At 45.1% G+C, this 22,276-nt stretch overlaps 1 protein-coding gene across 1 annotated transcript in view; it reads left to right on the top strand.

Annotated features, from left to right (window-relative positions):
• Positions 1-22,276, top strand: part of LOC119185398 (glutamate receptor ionotropic, kainate 2-like) — a 135,142-nt gene that overhangs the window by 50,828 nt on the left and 62,038 nt on the right. The window contains exon 2 of the mRNA XM_075894627.1: positions 705-914. Coding sequence (XP_075750742.1) covers positions 705-914 — 210 coding nt within the window. The remainder of the gene's footprint in view (positions 1-704; positions 915-22,276) is intronic.

Raw genomic sequence — 22,276 nt, 5'->3', positions numbered from 1 at the left:
TTCTGTGTCGAATCGGATTCTTTTGTTTCTCATTTCCATTGGCAGTGATTAGCATGCACTTGTAGATAACACCAGTCCATTACTGCGTTCTTTGGGTCTTCTCAGATTTCTCTTCTGCACAACACCGCATGAGCTCCAGCGTGGACACCACCGCCAGTGTAAGCGTTAGCACCCACTGCTTCGCATCTACACATGGATCCCTTTAGCGGGGATGGTGTATATTTCTTTACTCTTTTTCTATTCTTGTACCTTGACTCTAGTCTGCCGTATTAGACTACTGGTGTGGTGATTGGCTTCTGAGCCGAATCTCGCGGGTTTGATCCCCGCTTTCGCGGCGGCATTTAGGTGGAGGTGAAGTGCTACAGTTCCGTGTGCTGTCCGCTGTCAATGCACGCTAAACAACGCCAGGTGAGTGAAATTGACGGTGCCCTTCACTACGGCGTCTCTTATATTCTTGTCAGATGTTTGGCAAGGTACGTTCTGGTAATATTGTTAATACCTACTTCGTCAGTAGGGAAGGAACTCCAGTGTGACATGACTAACCTTCCTGTTCTTCCTTTACATTTGGCTACTCCTTTATGCTGTTAAGATGCATTTGTTTAGTTTTTAAATACAATATATATGCGGCATAGGTACGCCACAATAGAGAGGTATGAGCTTGTGGCCACAGTGTTACGTTAGACACGGCGCTCGCTGTTTTTCAGGTGTCGTGTACGACCAGTCGTGGTCATCGGAAGAAGCGAAGCAGCTTTCACAAGCACTGGACCAGGCTAATATAAATGCAAGCGACGTCGGAGAAGATCTGCGCCAACATGGAGAAAGCGGTGGCACTCAAGCTCGGCCGAGGACACCGCACTTGAGTCTGGCGGGCGTGAGACTAGAGCCAGAGGACATCTTCCGCTCTTCCAAGAAAGGTGAGAAGTCTCATAAGCTTAGGCGTGGACCTACTTAACGGCTATGTATAAGAAGTCTGAATTGCGAATTTAAACATTAAGTGGACTACGATTGCTGATATTGAGGATCAAAATTAATTGAGACTTACAAAGTTTTCAGCAAGAGGTTGAGGACGTGACAACATAAGTGAGCGAAAAGCGTTGAAGTTATATCTACGAGGCCACCGAGGTGATGTGAGTTTGGCGGGAAGTTTGGCTGATTGTTTCTGTAACAGATTCACTGTGGGGTTGTCTAGCATTCATCTGCACGGTCATGTTTGTTGAATGCACACAATGTGTCGTCGCTGCTGACAGTATTCTACACCCGACAATATTTCACGGTCACCTAAGAATAATACCTCAAGTTGATCTCACATGACATTGATTGATTGATATGTGGGGTTTAACGTCCCAAAATCACTATATGATCATGAGAGACGCCGTAGTGGAGGGCTCCGGAAATTTAGACCACCTGGGGTTATTTAACGTGTACTCAAATTTGAGCACACGTGCCTACAACATTTCCGCCTCCATCGGAAATGCAGCCGCTGCAGCCGCGATTCGAACCCGCGCCCTGCGGGTCAGCAGCCAAGATCTCACATGACAAACAAGACATAAGTGTACTTAAATACATTCACTTAACACGACTGCAACGTGAAACCTATCTTCATTTTGATCTCCGCTTGCGTATTTATGCTGCCCAGCCACCCTTAAAAACTCTTCTGCACCTAACATGACTTTACAGTGCCGCCGAGATCAAAGGCACTTCTCCTAGTTTCGCATTGCCTCCGTGATTTAATCACCTAGAGCAAGCCATCATGGGAAATGATGACGTCTTAATTTCACGTTGCGTGGTCTGACGTCTTTGTGAGACCACGATGACGTCATAATGACACCACAAAATTCTGCAACCTGGGTCGCCTACTCCTGATGGTGATTTTTTTTTTTTTGGTCACCCGTACTCGATAAAGCGGGTTGCGAGATGGCGCCATCGCGGGACGGTGACGGTCAAAATTCGCACTCTATAAGGCAGGGTTTGAAACCCCGCAGCGTATATTTTTGTGACCCGTGGCTTCACAAGAAACAACTTGTGTTGTTGTTCAAGGGATGTCGCAATATTTACAGGCTTATTTCGGATATTAGCCCCTTGCTTTTGGTAAGCTGCAGAGACGGCACATGTCCAAAGCATTTCTTTTCTTTTTTTTTCGTGAATTAACTCATGCATAGCCAGGTATTGCAAGAGAACCACGGAAAAAATATAATTTAAAAATTTGTGTCTGTATTCGGGTCACTCTACAGATCATCGTCGATATGCCGCTCGAATCTTGACGCCAAATAGCCACCAGAAACGCATCACATTTAGTCAATGAAATGCGCTTTTCGGAATTACCGTATTAGGTGTCCACTCTCCCCGTCCCTTCTGTTCCTTTAACTTTGTTCACAAAGCCGGGCCTTGTATATAAAGGCCTAATTTTTTTAAACTACGGCTTGTTAGCTGAGGTGAGTTTAAGACCCCTGCCATGAGCCATCAAGTGCTTTCGCTTTTAAAAAAATTAGGCTGCTTCGCAACAGCGTTGCCAAGCATGGGTGAAGTACACAGCTTGATAACCTTGTGTGTTTCTTCTTACTCTTATTCTTTTTTTGAACTCTCTATTTTCCCAGTTTCTCTATTTTTCTAGTGCTTTGGGTCTCTTCCTGTATATATTTATTTTGTTGTCTCTAAATATATTTTTCTCTCTGTCCCTCTTCTTCTTGCTTCCTCTTTCTTTCTCTTCCCATCTATCTTTTGCGATTTATTCTGGTCCCCCTCCCTTTCGCTTTGTTTATCTCTTTCCTTCAATGCTATGCTTTACTCTTCCTCGCCCTTTTCTATTTCGCCCCGTCACTCTCAGTTCCCTTTCTCGACGGCTTGCGATACTACTTATACAAGGCCACGTTGTGCAATGCTAGCGTGCCTAAATTACAGATGGCTAACGATAAGTTTTTGCCAAGGGTTTCTCTCTGTCCCTTTTTATTCCTCCTCTCCCCCCCTTTTTTTTGTGACTCGCCTTTCCTATTGGTTCCCTTACCCAGCAGAATGATTGTCTCTCATGCCGAAAAAATAGGTGCACGTGTTCCGGAAGCAATGTGGAACATGAAAAAAAAAATAAGATAACGTGTGTAGGTTCGTTTCGTATCTTTGCGAAACGACAAAACGAAAAGCTTACCAGCTACTCTGTAAAATACAATATTACAATAAAAATAGCAATCTTGGCTATATACAATTATACGTGGGCCTGTTCTGTTGTGGCGGCCCCAAAACATTGTTTAGTGTGTGTTTATGAAAAGTCCCAAAAAATGAAGAGGCGAAAGGGCGTTTTATTATAAAATATTGTTAGATATCTCCTGCACCAACAGCAAAGTGCTGTGTGTTAGATTAGGTAGCAAAAAAGTCTTTAATGGGGCGCGAAATAGATAACCAATTTCACGCGTACTAGTAAAGTACGCAGTGGCTGAAACACCACTTATAACGCAAGGCGACTTTTGTAAGCAAGAAAAAGCGCGAAAAGGAAATGCCCATGGAGACGATGCCTTGGGAATCCCCCACCAAACACGATGAGATCATATACTTTCAACACGTCCACTGGTTTCTTGCGTAGCTTCTAATCGATAAAAAATAAACACGTCGCCCCAAATCTAGCATACGAAGTTTCAGAAGATATCATCGAGCTTGTGTTGCGACAATACGAAAAATACATTTCTAAATTCGGGGCTTCACGTACGGAGATTTCGGCACGAGATTTATATACAAAACTTGAACGTTATTTTTTTTTCCTTTTCTAAAGAATTTCTGACGATGAAACTTGTGACATTAGAGTTCTCAGATTACAGTTTATTATTCTAAGCGAAGTCATTGTTTCACTCTAGTGTGCCTTTAAAACATTTATTGCACTGCGAGTGATACTGCCACATCGCATTCAAAGAAATAAACTACATAAATGCCTTAGCTCTGACGCCTCCAGTAAATGTTATAAAGCAACTTATTTCAATATGCTTCGAATACCTCAATGTTAGGTACAATATTCTCTCCTTTATCCCGATAGAGGCTTTCAATATATATTTAAACCATATTTCAATTTGTATTTCAGAAACGTCAAGGTATACTCTTGCGTATCTTGCAGTAGCGCTACATATTGTACTCATCACTATGTGCCCTACTTGCTTTGCTCTGTTTGATTTCATGCAAGCAAAGCTTGTGAACGAAAATTGGTAGTAAACTAGCACAGTTGCAGAGACTGCGCTTATGCAGATATTAGAAAATTTGAGTTTGATCTAGTGTCTGAGATTGTACTGGTTACTATAATAGATGTAGTCGTGAGTGCACACTGTTTCCATGCGATAAACGAAAGTCTATGTTAAAAACAACATCACTGCCATGACAGCAATTCTTCCTTCCTTCCTAACGTACTCACAAGCTGTAAACAAATCTTGCAGCGTTTTCGTCTTAGTACAACACAATCTATATTTGTAGGTGTGCAGGGAGAAATAAATCAGAAGCCCTGTACGGCCCCATTGTGGTCTGTGGCGACTTTTTGCGAGGCCGGCTGTCGGTATGTGTAGCCAAATGTTTTTTGTCGACAGGCCGCACTTCAGCTCGAAGTTTTGTTTGTCTTGCTAGCCCTGTTTCTAGGGGGTCGGTAATTTAGGTTCTCCACTGTGCCTCTCCATCAAGCGAGGTGAAAGACACTCGGGTCAACGAGGAGCCAGAAAAGAAGTCGGGTCATTCGCGCGGGCGGCGTGAAAACGGTGCTTCAGATCATTCACTCTGTTCTCGTGCATCTTGTTGTTTCAGATAACTCATTTTTTATTTCTTTCACCGTGGCCGACTTGCTAATGATGTAGGGCGAAAGCTGCACGTGGAGTGGCGCCGAAGGTACTTTGAGCAACACAAAGCGTCAAAGTTTCGGCTTCCCTCTGCGAAGATTGGAAAACAGACAAAAAATGTAGAACTATATTAACCGGGGGCGCTGCTTGGCACTAATACAAAGAAAGAGCGTTAACATTGAACCATAACGTAGTGCTGTGAAAGGATAGTTTAACGCGTGAACCAGTGAGCGCATGTTTTCCAACGCGTTGAGTGCACACGACGAATTGAAAGAATGCTTTTTTTTTTCGAATGAACTGAAGAGAGAGTATGAAGGTGGGGCTCAAATGGAGATAATTTATGGCGCAAAGAAGCAATACGAGAAGTGGAAACGCAAAGAAAACCACACATGTCACTCTTCGCGTAGAAGCCTTTCTAAGAGAAAACGTTGTGACCTTAAATTCTTCGAGCTAGTGTGACTTTGGTACCTAGAAAAAGCTTGAGCATTGCAACTCACTCTATCTATCTATCTATCTATCTATCTATCTATCTATCTATCTATCTATCTGTATGTATGTACGTATGTACTTATTTTTAAATATTGATGTAATACTACTGCTCCTACTACAATAAGTACTAGCACTATTATTATTATTATTATTATTATTATTATTATTATAAGCGCCATTTCAATTGAGAATGGCTACGGAAACACAGCAAGCGAGCACCAAAAAATCAGGATTAAAAAAGTAAATACAAAATTGCGAGGAATAGGAATGTCACTCTTTCAAGGTAAACAAAAAAGCGGTATTTTTTAGAACGGTTCAACCAATAATACGAAAGTCTGGCAAACACGTGGGCTTTGATAATTATTCTTGGAGGAAAAAAGGTCACGCCCACTGATTTACTCAAACCGTTTCCAGTTTATTCACTCTTTCGTGCGTTCTGCTAAAAATGCACATGCCCATAAACAAACGTGTAAGCTTAAACAATCTGTTCCTGCATCTGTTTATTCGCCCACGCTCTCGAAGAAAAACAGTTAGAGAATTTTTTCAATTTTCGTCCAAATAAGCTACCAGGAATTGATGGGGTAGCTGTGGCCCCGCTTTGGCGGGATTTTTAAGCATTGGCAGAAATGCTTCTCTTCATGTTGAATGGATTTTTAAACAGTACATCCATTCTCGAGAAACTGAAAACGGCAATGATTAAGCCATTGCTCAGTGCAGAAAAAAAATGGTATAGAAAATCACAGGCCAATTTCTTCGTTGCCAATTCTCTCCCATATACGAACAATTTTTTTTAATGTATGATGTTGTTCTTACCTAAACTTTCACTAACAGTCCAGCATTTTCGTTTCATTGGTAATCGCCGTGCTATAACATTATTAGAAGTGTTTAGCGAAGAAATATATTCGGCTGTAAACAAAAGCCTGTTCAGTTGTGTTCTGTTTTTAGACTTGGCAAGAGCGTTCGAAACTGTGAACAATACCATAATGTTAGAAAAACCATTTCGTTTGAGCTTCGGAAAGTCTTTTCGTGATTTTCTTTATAATTAGCTACTAGTCAGGTCACAGGTGGTTAAGAAATGTAGGGAAGTAATTAAAAATAGAAAATAAATTAGAGCTGGTGTGTCAAAAGGATGGGTGTTGTCACCATCGTTATTCAGTTTATTTATGAATTACTTTCCCTCAGAAATTTGCAAATCCAATGTGTACGAGTATGCAGATGATACGGTGCTATTAACACGTCCTTTAGGTTATGAAGAAGCAATAATGCACTTCAGAGTGCAATTCATATTGCAATGCTGTGCTTTGAAGAAAACTTGTTAATTGTAAACGGAAAGAACACGGAACTGACCTGCTTTAGAAGCCCTCTAAAACACAAAAAATGTATATACCACCTTTTCTTCACACCGAGCTTTACAAATTATGCAAATGCTTTGCAGTAGAAAACGTTGAGACATTCAAATACTTCGGCGTAATTTGTGTCGCGTATGCTCTGGATCCTTCCTTTTATGTCGCATATGCTCTGTATCCCTTGTTTTTCTTTTTTTATTTACTCCCTTTAATAAAGCAATGGTGTCCATTATTACTAAGTTCGTTGGAAAAAAAGTAAAAATAGTTGTTGTCACCCTGAATCCACATCGCTGTAACCGGCTCTGCCAAGTCTAGTCGCAAAAGTCCTCGAGACTTAGACAGGCCAACTTCTATGTATTTATTAGCAATGTTCACAATGAAGTATTACAATAATTATACTATTAATATAAAGAAGTGTATCATTATCATTATTATTAGTAGTAGTAGTAGCAGTAGTAGAAGTATTATTTTTAATATAACAAAATACTTTACACAAACATAAACAGGGATGAAAAGAACACCAAATTTGTGGCGTTGCATGGTTCTAAAAAAACACCTACAATGCCTTGCAAAGATCAGCGCTCTATCTAAAAATCATGCGGTGATCCCGTTTTTCGCCGCTTTAGGCCTGCTCATATGATAAGTCAGTCAAATTTTTCGGCAGGCATTTTTCACCCTTCTGTTTCGAAATGCCTATCTATTTGTGCAAGTAAACATCTTTTGCGCATATGTAGTAACACTACCTGTGAAAGTCGCAATGAAACTGAGATCTGGAAAGCTTAGCTTTTGTTTTAGAAAAAAAAGCAAGTGTCAACAATGGGGACGCTGCGAATACCAGTCGCGCTAGGTGTATTATCCTTCTTCGTTTTTGATGGAAATTTCACCTTCCGGCAACCCATTTTCAACACATCAGTAACTTTTATCACCATCATATACATCCCCGCCTTTCCTTTCCCTCGTATTCCTTCCTTCATCAGGTGTGTAACTCGCTTGTCTTTATTATTACCATCATCAGCAACATTATCATACATATTTGTGTGACCACTTGCTGACGGCTCTGCTCGAGCATATTCATGATCCTTCATTATCGCCATATTATTTTCCTCATGTTCAGCGCTTTCATGATCCCCATGATTATCGTCATTCCAGGCGCCTTTGCTTGCCGCATCTCCCTTCAATGCGGTTTCGCATATGAGTGTCAACGTTGTTGTCGGTGCGGCCGAGCTTTCGCCTAACGGCCCTTATGTCCCCGTTGTGCGAACGTCGAGGCCTTGCCTCACTGCCGTTCCACGTGCTTTCTCGACGGCCCAAAGCTGGTCGCCGAAGCTGGGGCTACAAAAGGGGCCCACAGTCACGAAAGGGTTCAGTTTTAAGGACATTGCAGATTTTTATACATTCCTTCAGAACATGGGTAATGTGGCAGCCTCAATGCGGCAAACGTTGCATATATCTGTCAGTACGTATTAGGGTAGTGTTTGTTACGCAGCGAGAGGTTAGGGTACGTGTAGGTCTGCAGAAGTCGTAAGGCCACTACCGGCGTCGTGTTCAGCTTGTCGCTGGGCGGAGGAAAGGTTTGGCAACCCAGGTAGAAGGCCTTGGTAATTAGTAGAAGGCCTTGGCCCTCGCACTTGGCTAGGCGTAAGAGCGAGAGGAGGATACATGGTATTAACTTCAAAGTAATACAGCAAATAAATCACACAATCCTTCACATGATTACCGTCCCTACTTGCATTACCCACAGCAGCACAGCAACTTTTTTGGGGCGAATCTCCTAAAGGCGTGGGTCTGTTCATCTCTTGTATGTATGTGTGTAAGTATGTACTTGACCATCTGTCCAAAGTTTCACTTTTGCCAACTGCGCACTGTCTCGTCCTTGCAAAACGCCCACTACACCCCGTCACCAATCCACCACTTCACTGACCATAAAGCAAATACTGTTGACAGGTAGTCAATATGAAATGCAAGATGGTTGTGTTTACTTGTATCCAGGTGCGCGTTAAACAATCATAGATTGTACCACTGTGTCCGTTTCTTGTTTTTACGTTACCGCCAATAGTTCCACCTTTGCGAACTGTCCCCAGTTCGTCCTTTCAAACATTCTACTACGCACCATCATCGATCCATCACTTCACCGACCATGAAGCCGGTATAAAGAAGGGAGAACGAAAGAAACGTATAGCTAGCAGTCACGAATAATGAGATTGCTTGTATAAATATATACAATGTTTGTCACCTGTTTATATGTATACAGTGTTATATATATACTGTTAAATATATACAGTGTTTGTCACCTCGGTGATTATTGAACCGCTGCTGCAGTTCAATTATCACTGGTACCATGCCACTTCACTGCCGACGCTATCTTTATCTAGACTTCTGCGCCTGCAAACCACTCTTTTGAAAATATCAGCGTAACTCTTTTACAGTGTGGTTTCTCAAACAGGCTCGAGCGCGAACAGCGTGAGGCTTATTTTATTTTCAAATTTAAAACATTAGTAGCTGGCATCAACGAGGACTCCGGAAGACTGTCCTGCCTCCGAGAAGTAAGCCTGGAGGAAATTGGTGACAAGGATTCATAGCTGGAGACCATGCTTGTTTTAAATGCGAAGCATTTATTAGCGAACTTTGGCGACTTTGAGCGTATCTGTCTATCTATATATCTATCTAGCCGCTTATGTTAGGATGCTATCGTGGTCACCCCCTTTACTTGGCGTGAATCAAAATTAGCATGGGAAGGTAAGAGGGCTTAACGAATAAGACGCGCTGGTCAAAACATGAATAATGACACAATCTCTCCACGTACGTCGACAAACACTGCCCGCCAAACAGTGGCACATACCCACGGGTGGGTATGTGCCGCTGGTATTTGGGTATGTGCCACAGGTGATTGACGCTTAGTATCCACCCTAGGAACGACGAGAACACACATGGGCGATTCTAACGCGCGAGCGTTAAAAAATACCCCACATCGTTAGCGTCGACCCGATGAATGCAAAGAACAAATGGCTTGGTTCTAGGTGGAATCGAACCCAATAATTCTGCGTGGCAATGAAGCATTGTACCACAAAGCTACGCCATCTCGCGGAACTACTTTTCAAATAGATCTTATTCTTCGTGGAACTTTAATAATGGTTACAGTGCAGCCAACCCAATTTTAATAACATTACATTTTTACTCCTTTTATACAGCCATCACGTCGGGTTAACGTCGATTGTGGTTAGATGTCATGCGCTGAAGTTGATTGAAGTAGCAGTGTACAGGGCCAGTATCTTCGCGACCATCAGCGCTTCATATCAACTTGTGGTGTTGCTAATACGTTTGTTCAAGTTGGCATCATTGCGCAAGTGTGAAGAACTGGTTATATAAATATCTGCACCAATTCAAAATATATTTGTGCATGCAACATTTTTACATATACTTAGCGTCATTTCATGACGTGTCGTTCTTTAAAAAAATGCAACATGGCCACCTTCCCTCCGCATGCTTCGCATAACGTGAATTCCCAGGTACGTGCGATCTGCCGAATTTTTTTCTAACTGAATCGTACATGTACACTGTCCTTTCTTGATTTTTTGTGTTTTTTTCTTTTTCTTACATATATATTTTTTCCTCACGTGTGCATACAAAGTGTTTACGCTCGTCTACCACTTGACGGTGATTGAGGAGAAACGGGCGAAGATGAAAGGTAAAGAGCCGACCAATTCATTAAAGGGAAACTTTTTCCTTACGCACACTATCGCGGGCCCCTCCCTCCACCGCGGCGACAATCTTGGGTTGGGCGGCGCGACACACGTCGAGAACTGGCCAGCACAGGATAAGACCCGGATATGGACTTACACCGAGAATCGGGTGTGCACAGTCTGGTATTGTGCTCAGCGTTCACATTGTTTTGTTTCTTTTTTTGTTTCTTTAGTTCTTTCTTATTCTCGCAAACATCTCTAAAGGCGAACGGGACGCGGCAACAACTAAATTTGGATGTTCATGTTAGTATAACTCATCCTCTGATAGAGGGAGGACCCCTCCCGAAACTGTTGAGAAATAAATATATTTATCCCTGTTGACAACGCTCCCCTTGTGCCATATCCCATACCTTCACGAAGACCAACTGGCCCATTGAATTATTACTCCCATTACTCCCAGTATATATATATATATATATATATATATATATATATATATATATATATATATATATATATATATATATATATTGATACATAACAGCCGCTAAACACCTCTGCATGAAAGAGGAGGACGAAGTGAGTTTTCGTTTGATGCTGGTCTGGCGCCATCTTGCTCGTCGAGTTCTGTGCGCTGTAAATAGATCATTCAACAAGTTACTCGTAACATTATTGGTGGAGGTGGATGACCCCCGTACCTCGGTGGAGACGCGCACCGGTCGCACCATCGGCGACCTTTTGACTGCTTCGACTGCTGGTACTCCCTCTACGCCGCCCTCATCAGTCCAAGCCACCACCTACGTCACACTCCCGCACCTCCGGGATCCCGGCACTTTCTCCGGTGATGGTACGATCGATCTTGACACTTGGCTGAACCGGTACGAGCGCGTCAGTGCTACTCACCGCTGGGATCCCACGCTCATGCTCGCCAACGTGCTTTTCTACCTGGACGGCACTCCCCGAACATGGTTTGAAAGCCACGAAGCCGACATAACGAGCTGGGATCTCTTTAAAGAACAGATACGTGACCTGTTTGGCGATTCATCTGGTCGTCAGCTCGCTGCGAAGAAGACTTTTGCCACACGGGCCCAGTCTTCTACCGAATCGTACGTCTTTTACATTCTTGACGTCTTGGCCCTTTGTTCCAAGGCCAATCAGTGCATGTCGGAAGACAAAAACGTTAACCACGTCTTGAAAGGCATTGCTGACGATGCTTTCAACCTGCTGGTTTTTAACAACGTCTCGAGCATCGACACAATCCTTAAAGAATGCCGACGTCTCGAACAAGCTAAAGCCCGCCGCATAGCCCAAAGCACCGTGCGCCTTCCGAACACAGCGGCCACTTCTTCGTGTGACGACGCCTTCCACAAGGCATCTCGATGTGACAACCTTAATTACACGCATCATTTGTCGAGAGGTCGAGGCAGCACAACCGGTAGCCACGCCATTACCGACGCCTGCGCCTTTCCCGACCACGATCTCTTTAATACAAGCGGTCGTTCGTCAAGAGCTATCGAATGTCGGCCTACATCCTGTTCCTACTGTATACTCTGCTGAGCCTTCTTATCGTACCCCTTCTGCGCCTCGCATACAACGCAATCCGTCCGAATGGCGTACTCTTGATGACAGGCTCATATGTTTTAACTGTCAACGCGTTGGTCATATCGCTCGTCGCTGCCGCAGCCGCTGGGCTCCACCGTCCCATTATGCACCTCCGTATCACACCACTTCTGCTCGTCAGTCGTCCCCATTACTTTCTCCATCAACGCCAACCACATTTTAAGCTCCTACAGCACCTCTGAGCAGACCTCGCAATGACCGGTCACCATCCCCTGCTCGTCGTCAGTCCCGGTCGCCCCAACAACGCCGTGCAGCTGCTTCTCGACCTATTCGCAGCACCTCCAACCGGAAAACTAGGCCGTGCAGCTTCTGGAGGTGGAGCTGCGTTGACGACCTTCGTAAGAAATCCTCGATTAACTTTAACAATGAACCGGAACCTTTTGGACGTTACTGTCGACAATGTTCATGTCAGTGCATTGATAGGTACTGGCGCGCATGTGTCCATTATGAGTGCTAGCCTTCGCCGCCGACTTAGAAAAGTTGTCACGCCCCCCCTCAACCGAGCTGTACGAGTCGCCGATGGAAGAACTGCCGCAATTCTTGGCATGTGCTCTGTGCGAGTGTCTATTGGGGAGAGAAGCACTGCCGTTCTTTTTGCCGTTATCGAACATTGCCCTCATGACTCATTCTCGGTATGGATTTTCTCGCTACGCACTCTGCCCTCATAGACTGTTCAGCTAGCTCTCTCCATCTCGATTTACCCCTCTTTTCCGACCCGACCAGCCAACCGCAAACCAGCCTCTGCTGCATTGATTTCACGCGCCTCCCTCCTAACTCTGTCACACATCTCGACTTATCCTCCACGCCGCCATACCTGATGGTGATTACATGGTGGCCCCTGATTCCTGCCGTGATGCTTACGCATGGGGTTGCTGTGCCGCATATGATTCTAACGATTACGAGAAACCGCACCTTCCTTCCACTGGTCAACTTTTCACTCACCACCCAAGTTCTGCCACAGGGATTTTCCCTGGCCAAAATTACCACTCTCCAAGATGATCATGTCGAGCCCTTCAGAGTGGACGATTGCTGCAGCTCAGTCAGTGGTTCCACTCCATCACGTTCTTTGGGCACCGACATCAAGTGAATGGTGTCATCGGACCTCACGTCTGAGCAAGCTGCGGTGCTTTGCCACGTACTTGAGGGCTATAGTAGCATTTTCGACTTTGCCAGCAACTCTTTAGGCCAAACGACCATCGTCACCCATCGCATAAATACTGGCCATGCAACTCCCATTCACCGACGCCCCTACCGTGTGTCTGCGTCGGAGCGTGCAATATTACAACATGAAGTCGGCAAAATGCTTGCGAAAAACATTATCGAGCCTTCATGCAGCCCCTGGGCTTCTCCAGTCGTCCTTGTTAAAAAAAAAGATGGAACATGGCGCTTTTGTGTCGATTACCGTCACCTTAAGAAAATTACCGAAAAAGACGTTTATCCTTTACCTCGCATCGACGACGCCCTCGACTGCCTGTACGGTGCCACTTATTTTTCAACTATTGACATTCGGTCAGGGTACTGGCAGATAGCCGTCGACGAGATGGACCGCGAGAAGACCGCAATTATCACTCCTGATGGTCTTTATCAGTTTAAGATGATGCCCTTTGGTCTCTGCAATGCACCAGCCACATTTGAAAGAATGATGGACTCATTACTCCAAGGGTTGAAATGGTCCACCTGCTTGTGTTACCTTGACGATGTTATTGTCTTTTCGCCCACATTCGACTCGATTCTTGATCGCTTGTCAGCTATTCTGCACGTTTTTCGTCGAGCCGGACTCCAGCGTAACGCCTCCAAGTGCCACTTCGCTCGTCGTCAAATTTCCGTGCTCGGTCACCTTGTCGATGCCCAAGGCGTGCGTACAGACCCAGAGAAAATTCGTGCAGTCATGAACTTTCCCGTTCCGAGTACCACAAAGGATGTCCGCAGTTTTGTGGGGTCGTGCTCATATTTCAGAAGCTTTGTTAAGCACTTTGCGACCATTGCACGCCCCCTCACAGACCTCTTGAAGAAAGACACCTCGTTTATCGGGGGACATGACCAAGCGTCATTGTTTTCGCAACTTAAGACACTGCTTACAACGCCACCAATCTTGACTCACTATGATCCATTAGCCCCAACCGAGGTTCACACGGACGCCAGTGGACACGGCATAGGAGCTGCGCTATTGCAGCAACAACGGGGACACGACCGTGTTATAGCCTACGCAAGTCGACTGCTATCTCCAGCCGAGCGCAACTATTCCATCACGGAGCGCGAGTGCCTCGCCCTTGTATGGGCAGTCGCCAAGTTTCGTCCATAGCTGTACGGGCGCTCATTCCGTGTTGTCACGGATCATCACGCGCTCTGCTGGCTAGCCTCCCTGAAGGACCCCGCGGGACGTCTCGCTCGTTGGGCTCTGCGCCTTCAAGAGTACACGTTCTCTGTAATGTACAAAACAGGGCAATTACATCAGGATGCGGATTGTTTATCCCGCTACCCTGTTGACGAAGCAACCGATACTGACGCTATCACGGATGTTTTTTCCGTGTCGCAGCTGTTGAACATTGGCGAAGAGCAACGTCGGGATGCTTCTTTACGAGCCATCATTGACAAACTGGAGTCAACGCCTCGCGCCCTGTCCCTACGAATGTTTTTGGTGAAAGACGGGATCCTATATCACCGTAACCTTGATTCCTTTGGATCAGACTTACTTCCGGTGATCCCAGCGCACCTGCTCCACTGTCCTGCATCAACTTCATGACGCTCCCATGACGGGCCATTTGGGCGTTTCTCGCAAATACGATCGGGTACGACGTCGGTTTTTTTGGCCTGGACTTGCCCGCTCTGTTCGATGCTATGTCGCCGCTTGCGAGCCCTGTCAGCGTCGCAAAACGCCGTCTGCCCTCCCAGCCGGCTACCTTCAGCCGATCGACGTTCCCAACGAGCCTTTCTTTTGAGTTGGTCTCGATCTGTTGGGCCCTTTTCCACTCTCCACAGCCGGAAATAAATGGATTGCTGTCGCCACGGACTACGCGACGCGGTATGCAATCACACGAGCACTCCCGACCTGCTGCGCTTCCGACGTTGCAGACTTTCTGCTGTACCACATAATATTAGTGCACGGTGCTCCCCGTCAACTTCTCATCGACCGTGGCCGCACGTTCTTATCACCTGTCGTTCATGAAATCCTGAGGTCTTGCCATACCAAGCACAAGTTTACTACTTTGTACCATCCCCAGCCAAATGGCCTCACGGAGCGCCTTAACAGGACCCTAACCGATATGCTTGCCAAAAACGTTGCACCAGACCACCATGATTGAGACAATCATTTGCCGTATGTGACGTTCGCCTACAATTCATCTCGTCACAACACTGCCGGCTATTCGCCCTTCTTTCTACTATATGGCCGGGACCCAACTCTACCCTTAGACACTATACTACCTATAGTAGCTGCTGGGAAAGCCATTGCCCGCGCCGACCACGCGCGCCAAGTCGCCCGTAACCGTCTACAGGCTTCACAAGCGCGCCGACAACAGCTCTACAATTCTCACCATAGCGACGTGCACATTTCTCCGGGTTCTCTCGTGCTCCTCTGGTCACCTACTCGGCGTGTGAAACTGTCTGAAAAACTGTTGTAGCCCTACACTGGACCATTCCGTATCGTTCGCCAAGTGACAGACGTCACGTAGGAGACTGTTCCAACCGATCCAACAAAGTCACCGTCAGGTCCGAGCGACACCGTTCACGTGGCTCGGCTAAAGCCCTGTTACCCCCCTTCGACATCGTCTGCGTAAATTTAGCACCGGGATGGTGCTTCTACCGTCGGGGGTTATGATATATATATATATATATATATATATATATATATATATATATATATATATATATATATATATATATATATATATATATATGCTCGTTTTACTGATACTAGACACACTCATTGTGGCATGATGGACATTTGAGACCGTCTGTGCACTTTCGCACTATATGACACATTCTGTTGTTTTATTGCGATAGAAATTATATGGACACTCTCGGCCTCATTTCACCACCGGCGTCGGCGTCATGCTCCCTATATGTATACGTATCTATATATATATGAAAACGCAAGAAAGAAAAAAAAATTATCAAAAAAGAATGCGGCACGCGCAATCTAACGTTGGACCTCCGCGTCGTGAACGCGAGGCGTTATTCACCGAGCCGCTGAAAGGCACCTCCTTGAACATCGAAAGGCGCCTCCGGCGAAAGACGCCTCCTACCAGCGCCCCATCACGGTTGTCTAGTGACTAACGTACTCGGCTACTGACCTGCAGGTCGCGGAATCTAATCGCGCCTTCTGCAGCTGCATTTTCGATGCAGGCGGAAATGCTGTAGACCCAAGTGCTCAGATTTTGGCACGTTTAAAAAACCCATGCGGTTGAAATTTTCGGATCCAGCCAATCAGGCGTCTCTCATATATATATGGTGGTTTCGGGACGTTCAACCCCACATATCAATCATCCTCAATTGCATAAGCGAATCGCAGGTTACTAAGATATCCTTTAGTAAATCTTATCTCTAACTCTTCGCAATGTAGCGCCCTGAGAACCTCCTGTAAACACGAATTCAATAACATCGCAGAGATTGTATCTCCATGCCTTGCAGCCTTCTCTATTAGACTTCTGTCGATTTCCTTATGAAGAACTACAGCGGCTGCAGATTCACTGTAGATTTATTCCAGTACGTTTATGTGGGGTTCATTGATGCCGTTATTCTGTATAGTCTGTATTTGTGCTGGTGTCTCGAGCGAGTGAAGCTCCTTCTCGTGATAAGTGAGAGCTATGTAAAGGGGTTCATTGTATTGAGTGCATTCCTAAATTACCTGATTGCTAGTACGAATATGGTCGATCGTTCAGTAGCCTATTATGAATCCCGCTTGGTCTTTCGGTTGATTTAACTGTAAAGCTTGTTTAATTACATTACCTGATGTTTTGTATATAGTTTGCAGCGAACCGACAGTATGCTGATTGGCCTGTAAATTTTCAAGTCCTTGACGTCTTCTTTTTGATGGATTAAAATGATGTTGGGGTTCTTCCCAAATTCCGATACCTTTCCTGTCTGTAGACACTTCGTACATAAGGTGGCATGTTTTTCTAACACAATTTCTCTGCCATCTTTCAGCGGATTCGTTGTTACCTTATCCTTACCAGTGGCTTTGCATTTTTGCATTCCTTCTAGGGTGTTACTTACTTCCCCTGTCGTTACTGGTAGGATGTCTAATAAATCTGAACCAATGTTGCTTCTTACAATGTCATCTTGGTTCTTTTGGATGTACTGTTCAACTCCTCCGCCACCTCAATTATCTTCTCCATATTGGTTATGACATTGCCTTCCTTGCCCCTAATGCATGCATCTGATTTTTCCTATGCATGAGATTGCTTTCGAAGTTTTATTGCTCCTGCTGATTGTTTCACTGGGTGATACGTAGCCTCTGATCAATAAAATGAAAATTACTTGTCATCTATGGCTCTATAGGCTTTGTATAGAAGGTTTTCAAAAACATTCATGCAGCCAATGTAGCAAAAAAACGAAAAATTTAATTTAATATAATGCGCTGATATTCTGGTCCCAGGATTTAAAGATGAAACTTAGGCCTTGATTATCTCCGCTAATAATTACCTTACAGCAGTGAAACTGATGCCAATGGAGTTTTAAGACTACAGATAATCAATATAAAACAATTTATTGTTTCTTTTTTGGATCCCTCTGAAGGCTTTGGCCATCAATAGCTCGGTGTATAAAAAAGAAAAAGTAAGATTTCACCTCTGTGTTGTATTAAGCAAAATGCATAAGAGGCCACACGTAATTAATTGTCACTTACAAATCATTTGTTGTAATCCTTAAAGGTTCTGGAAACAATTGCGATAGCTGCGTAAACCCATTTGTGAAAAGGCAAGCGATTGTCTGTATGACGAGATTGTGGGTGCTAAGAAAGCATTGTACCAGTGTGGCTAATACTTCGAAGCAGATGAAGTGCAGCGAAAAATTAACAAAGATATAAATTCTGAGGTGACAAATTTGTCGTTATCAAGGCACGTGTGGATTGCTTAATATTGTTACGGGTCAGAGTCGGTGCAAGTGGGCCGTCGGCTTGAGGGGAGAACGAGGTGCATAGAAGGTATTCAAGATATAGACTACAATGATCTGATTTGCTTAAACATTTATTGGACTTTTTTTCTTTTTAAGTACGTATGTCTTCTGTACGGTAAAAATACTTAGTACATAAAAAGCGTAATAATACACACAGCCAACAGCCAATCCCCCTAATTTGGTAGGACCCATGATTGAGGCATCATCATCAAAGCTGGTGTTTTTGGCTGCCGCATTAAAGAAGTGTCTTAAGTGTACATTTTTTGTGTGTGTTGATCAGCCGTTACAATTGGCGGCAGTGGTGGGATTCGGCAGTATGGAACGCCCGAAGGATCAGTTGGGACACGATGCCCTAGAAGATATTTTGGCAAGTTGCATTCAGAAGTAGAAAGGGACGGTAGAAAAGATGTATCGCCCCCAAAGAACCTCATATCTACGTCCACTTGTACCTTCCAGTCTTCGCGCTGGAGCGACACGTGTGCAAGGTGCCTTTGAGCGACGCGCTGTGCCATCTGAAGATGCTGGGCTTGCTTTAATGGCTTACCTGAGATGATAAAGAGCGCTAGTCTTCTCTCGAGAGCTTTGACTTGGGCAGATGTGCTACAGACATGCGAGCCTAACGTCAGAGGAAACACAAAACAACAAATAAACGTAAAAACGAGAGTCTAGAAAGAGTATAAAGCAAAAAATGGGATATATTGAGTGTTTTTGATGCAGATAAGGAAGACTTCATATAAAAAAATTCGAAAAAAAAACGCCTCGTCCAATCAAGTTTCAAGAATGGCATGTACTGATACAATAACCTTGAAGGAAACTACAAAAGTGGGTCATTTTCTAGACGGGGTCAGCAAGTTCTTTCTCTTCGGAAAGCTTTCAAAGAGTCAGCCAACCCAATTGATCTTCAAAGACAAAATGAGCGTGGATGTACAATGACGGTTCTGCCCTATGCAATACCTTCAGTGGACTTGAACATCGCTATAGTGGCCAACGACAGCAATCATTGACGGCTTCAGAAGACCCCTCAATGTAGTTGCAGGTTCCAATCAGCACTCCGCAAACGGGGCGTCACTCTTGAAGTCTCCGTTATTTGTTTAAGAATGCCTCGTCATTGAACGTAACTGATTATGCTCACCGATGAGACGTCAGTTTTTGCAGCTGTTGGAACGTTCATGCGTGTGATGAAGCACAAAGGAAACCAGTTTCCTAAAATCGGAATATATTATTTATCTGGGTGTTGCCTCGGTACATCGAGTGCGAACGGGTTCTTAAACGTTTTATTAGACAGGTGTAGCTGGGCGCCCTGAGCACCCTTACGGTCGGAGCCTGCGAGCTATTTGCAATGTCAGGCTGCGTCTGTACGGCTGGTGAACCTGTCTAAATCTGCTGAATCTGTCTAAATCTTGCGCAACAAAATCTGTCTAGTAAGGTCGTGCTATGTTTCGACAAGAAAGCGAAAGTGATTGTGGTGGCTGGTGGAGTGCTAGCATTCTGGCAAATTTTATTGAATTAAAACGAGCATTCGTACAATTACGCTTGGTTTTGTGAGCTCACAGATAATAATGCCAAAGAAAGTATAGGGTTAGTTATTAAACAGAATTGCAATGTAAAAGTGAAGAAAGAAAAGTGGGTGAAAAGATAACTTGCCAAGGGCAGAAACTGAACCTGGGACTTTTGAATAACGCGTTCGAAGCCCTACCACTGAGCAACCACTGTGGCTATTGTCCCAGCCACTTCATTGGGTATATATGTTAATTTAAACGTGAGAGTGTCAGTCAGCGCCATCAGTAGCCATGACGGCGAGTGCGGCACACTCTTTGTGAGCCTATTTGGCATCACGTAGCACGTGAACGTGAACGAGCTGGCACCTGACCAATAGTGCCTCGTATACAACCTAAGGCACCAAGTCTGCCAGTATAAGACCCTCATTAATGAATAAGGAACAGAAGTCTATGCTTAAGGCCTCATTTTTCCGTGTTTTGACAAAATAATAATGCGATCTAAGAGACAATACGCATTTTCAAAATGCATTCTAAGCAATTTCGAAATGAATCTGAAGTGCGTGTCACTTGAGCATAGCGGCCTGCCGTATCATGCCATCGCTTGGCGGCACGCTCAATGTACCGAAACACAAACTATGTGGCGTCCACCAAAGACCCATTAGCGAATTTCTCTCGGGGACTGAGATTTCAGCACGCGTCACTTCGTGCCAGAAGCAACAATATTGAACAATATTTAACGCAGCCATTTCTGACCATTGAAGTCAAGCATATGACTGCGCTCTACCGACCATCAGCTAACCAACGACCCAAAAAATGAATTGAGAAGGAAGCGCTACAGGTTAAGACAAAATAGAAAAATAGCCTGAGAGAGTGCGCCACAGCATCATAACTGAAGGTATTATTTGCCACCATGGGTTCGTAGGAAGGTGCCCGTGTACTGCCCATGAACACCCACGTCATCGAAGGGCTAATATACATGATGCAGCACAAGACGACGAAACGGGCCTACAGTACCACACAATATTTGTATGTCTGTTTTTATTTCCGTGCTACATCATGATTATTAGCAAGCACCCACTAGCCGCCTCATAACAAAGCCATGTAAGGACAAATCCGTCTGTGCTGCCAGCGAAGGCATAGCGAAACGCCAACGCCGGCCTTTAGGAACGTATCTATAGGAGATGAAAGGGGGTGTTAAAATAAAGCAATTAATAGGTAAGGTTCTCGTTTTTGGAGAAAGTCGCCAATGGAGTGCCAACAAAGACAGGTGATCCCGCCACCTTGTCTCAGACATGCACAATTTAAACGATAACAGAGACCCGCCAATGAACAGTTTTGATTAGCACTCTGTAGTTTTCACGGTGTCGAAGTTTCTCAATTTTACGGACTACCGTAGATATTGTTACGGAAAAAGAAGAGACGCCGTAACGACGAGGCTGGGGATTAGATATATTCCAAACCAGCGGTAATGGCGTGCCCGGTTCACCAGCGATCGAGCGGAGACAACCCTTCGTCTTCCTCGTCAGGCACACACGCGCGTCGCCCCCTAGAATATCAGTATACATGCATGTAGCATAACCCCCGGCGGCGCAAGCGCCGTCTCGGCGCATTTAGATGTCAACGTCACTAGGAGAGTTGTAGGGCTTCAAGCGCGCAACATGTACAATATCGGTAGCCTGTTGGGCACATGAAGGCAATGGAGTGACAGGACCAATTTCATATGTTACAGGCGTAACCACACGGATGACACGGTATGGGCCTGTGTAGCGAGTAAGCAGTTTTTCTGACAAGCCAACTTGACGGGTCGGAGACCAGAGCAGTACCAAAGAACCGGGTGGAAAGTGTACGTCGCGGTGTCGTTGGTGATACAAGCGCCGTTGCTTCTCTTGAGAGGTCAGAAGGCGAGTACGGGTGATTTCGCGTGCGTGAGCGGCCCGAGTGATAGCGTCCATGGCATATTCACTGGTGGGTACTCCAGGAGACGGTATGACGGTGTCTAGAGGCAATGTTGGTTCTCGGCCAAACAGCAGAAAAAATGGAGAGTAACCGGCAGTGTCATGGCGCGAAGAATTGTAGGCAAATGTGACGTACGGCAACGCGAGATCCCAGTCGGTGTGGTTGGTAGAAACATACTTAGCGAGCATGTCTGTAAGAGTTCGATTTAGGCGCTCCGTGAGTCCATTGGTTTGCGGGTGGTATGACGTAGTCAGCTTGTGTCTCGTTTTACAGGACTGCAAGATGTCGGCTATGACCTTCGACAAAAAGGTGCGGCCACGGTCTGTAAGCAGCTGCCGTGGGGCTCCGTGTTGCAAAATCACGTCCTTGAGGAGGAAGTCGGCGACATCTGTGTCGCAGCTTGTTGGGAGAGCTCGTGTGATGGCATAACGCGTGGCGTAGTCGGTGGCCATGGCTATCCACTTGTTACCGGAGGAAGACAAGGGAAAAGGGCCAAGTAGGTCCAAGCCAACGCGGAGGAACGGTTCTGATGGAATATCGAGTGGTTGAAGGCGTCCGGCGGGAAGTGTCGATGGCGTTTTGCGGCGCTGACATTTCTCACAAGCCGCAACGTACCTTCTGACTGAGCGTGCAAGCCCTGGCCAGTAGAAGCGTCGGCGTATTCGGTCATAAGTGCGTGACACACCAAGGTGACCAGCAGTCGGAAGGTCATGAAGTTCATGTAGAACTTCCGAGCGAAGGTGTTTCGGAATGACAAGCAGCAGAGCCGGTCCATC

This window comes from Rhipicephalus microplus, chromosome 5 (assembly GCF_043290135.1).
Source record: "Rhipicephalus microplus isolate Deutch F79 chromosome 5, USDA_Rmic, whole genome shotgun sequence".
In the NCBI taxonomy this organism is placed as follows: domain Eukaryota; kingdom Metazoa; phylum Arthropoda; class Arachnida; order Ixodida; family Ixodidae; genus Rhipicephalus; species Rhipicephalus microplus.
This window is presented reverse-complemented; position numbering and strand designations above follow the sequence as displayed.